General features: G+C 29.5%; 1 protein-coding gene across 2 annotated transcripts in view; it reads right to left on the minus strand.

Annotated features, from left to right (window-relative positions):
• Positions 1 to 363: 363 nt before the first annotated feature.
• LOC118749395 (reticulon-3-like) overlaps positions 364 to 1,112 on the minus strand; it is an 11,312-nt gene continuing 10,563 nt past the window's right edge. For both annotated transcript variants that reach the window (XM_036484204.1, XM_036484205.1), the window contains exon 2: positions 364 to 606. In XM_036484204.1, coding sequence (XP_036340097.1) covers positions 395 to 606 — 212 coding nt within the window. In that variant the 3' untranslated portion in view covers positions 364 to 394. The remainder of the gene's footprint in view (positions 607 to 1,112) is intronic.

Below are 1,112 nucleotides of genomic sequence, written 5' to 3' on the forward strand. Positions count from 1 at the left end.
AAATTAAAATTAATCACAATGTTTAATTTCGCCAAAAACAAACCATTTTTATTTAATAAATATTTGATATAAAAATCCACATAAGAATTAAGTGTCATCGATGCTGTTAATGCTAACCTTATGAATAGCTTTTTGGTAGAATTTACTATTGAATATCAAAGATAGAGTTAACATCAGTAATGACAGTTAAGTGTCAGATTGATTTCAAACCAGAAACTAGTTTTTCTGAAAATTGCATATAGAGGGTATTGAATATAAGCCCTCGATATATGGAATGAGGCAAAGATAAATCGTGGACATTCTTAATCGACTATACTCTATCTCTTTATCAGAAAAAAGGTATAAAATCTGTTCCTTGCTAATGTATTTCCTTAAGATAGTTCTCTTATTTTACTTACTTGAAGGGATGACCCTCGGGGGTCTTCTGTATGGCCTGCATCACTGATTTATAGATCCTGAACGACACTGTGCCAGCTAATGTCAGTAGTGACAGGTAGGCGAAAACGCTAATGACGGAGAAGCATGATATGGCGAGCAGTGTGACAAGTCCAGCACCAAAGAAAATACCAGATTTCTTAACATCTCTCCAATAAATGAGGGACTCCACTGTAAATAAAGAACGAGAGAAAGAAATTAACCCTTTCTTATACATTTACCATATTTGATAAAACTCAATATCTTTAAAATGAAAGTTTTTGTAACCATGAAAATATTTAAAATCTCATTAGAATCAGCTTCATTTTAATTATTGCATTTTCGTTTTTAATGTGAATGTGGAAATGCATACTTACACAAAACTACACACTAAATGAAACACACTCATTTATAAAACCTTATTGACAATTTTCTTGCTTTTACTATCCTAATGTTTTTGAGCATTTATTTTTTTATTCAAATACTTATTTCTAAAGTATGTTAGACACTTAAAAAAAAGTTTGATTGTTCTAAATTTACATCAGAACTTAACTTCAATAATTTAGCTATTAAATTTTTGCAATTCGAAATTTCCTTCTCATTACATTTATTAAAAATTACTTTCAGTTGCTTTATATCAACAAGAAATTCTGATTTAGGTTTTATCAGACCACAATTTGAAATTTGGTCTATCTATG

Source organism: Rhagoletis pomonella, unplaced genomic scaffold (assembly GCF_013731165.1).
Source record: "Rhagoletis pomonella isolate Grant_MI unplaced genomic scaffold, Rhpom_1.0 Rhpom_scaffold_00015, whole genome shotgun sequence".
Classification (NCBI taxonomy): Eukaryota; Metazoa; Arthropoda; class Insecta; order Diptera; family Tephritidae; genus Rhagoletis; species Rhagoletis pomonella.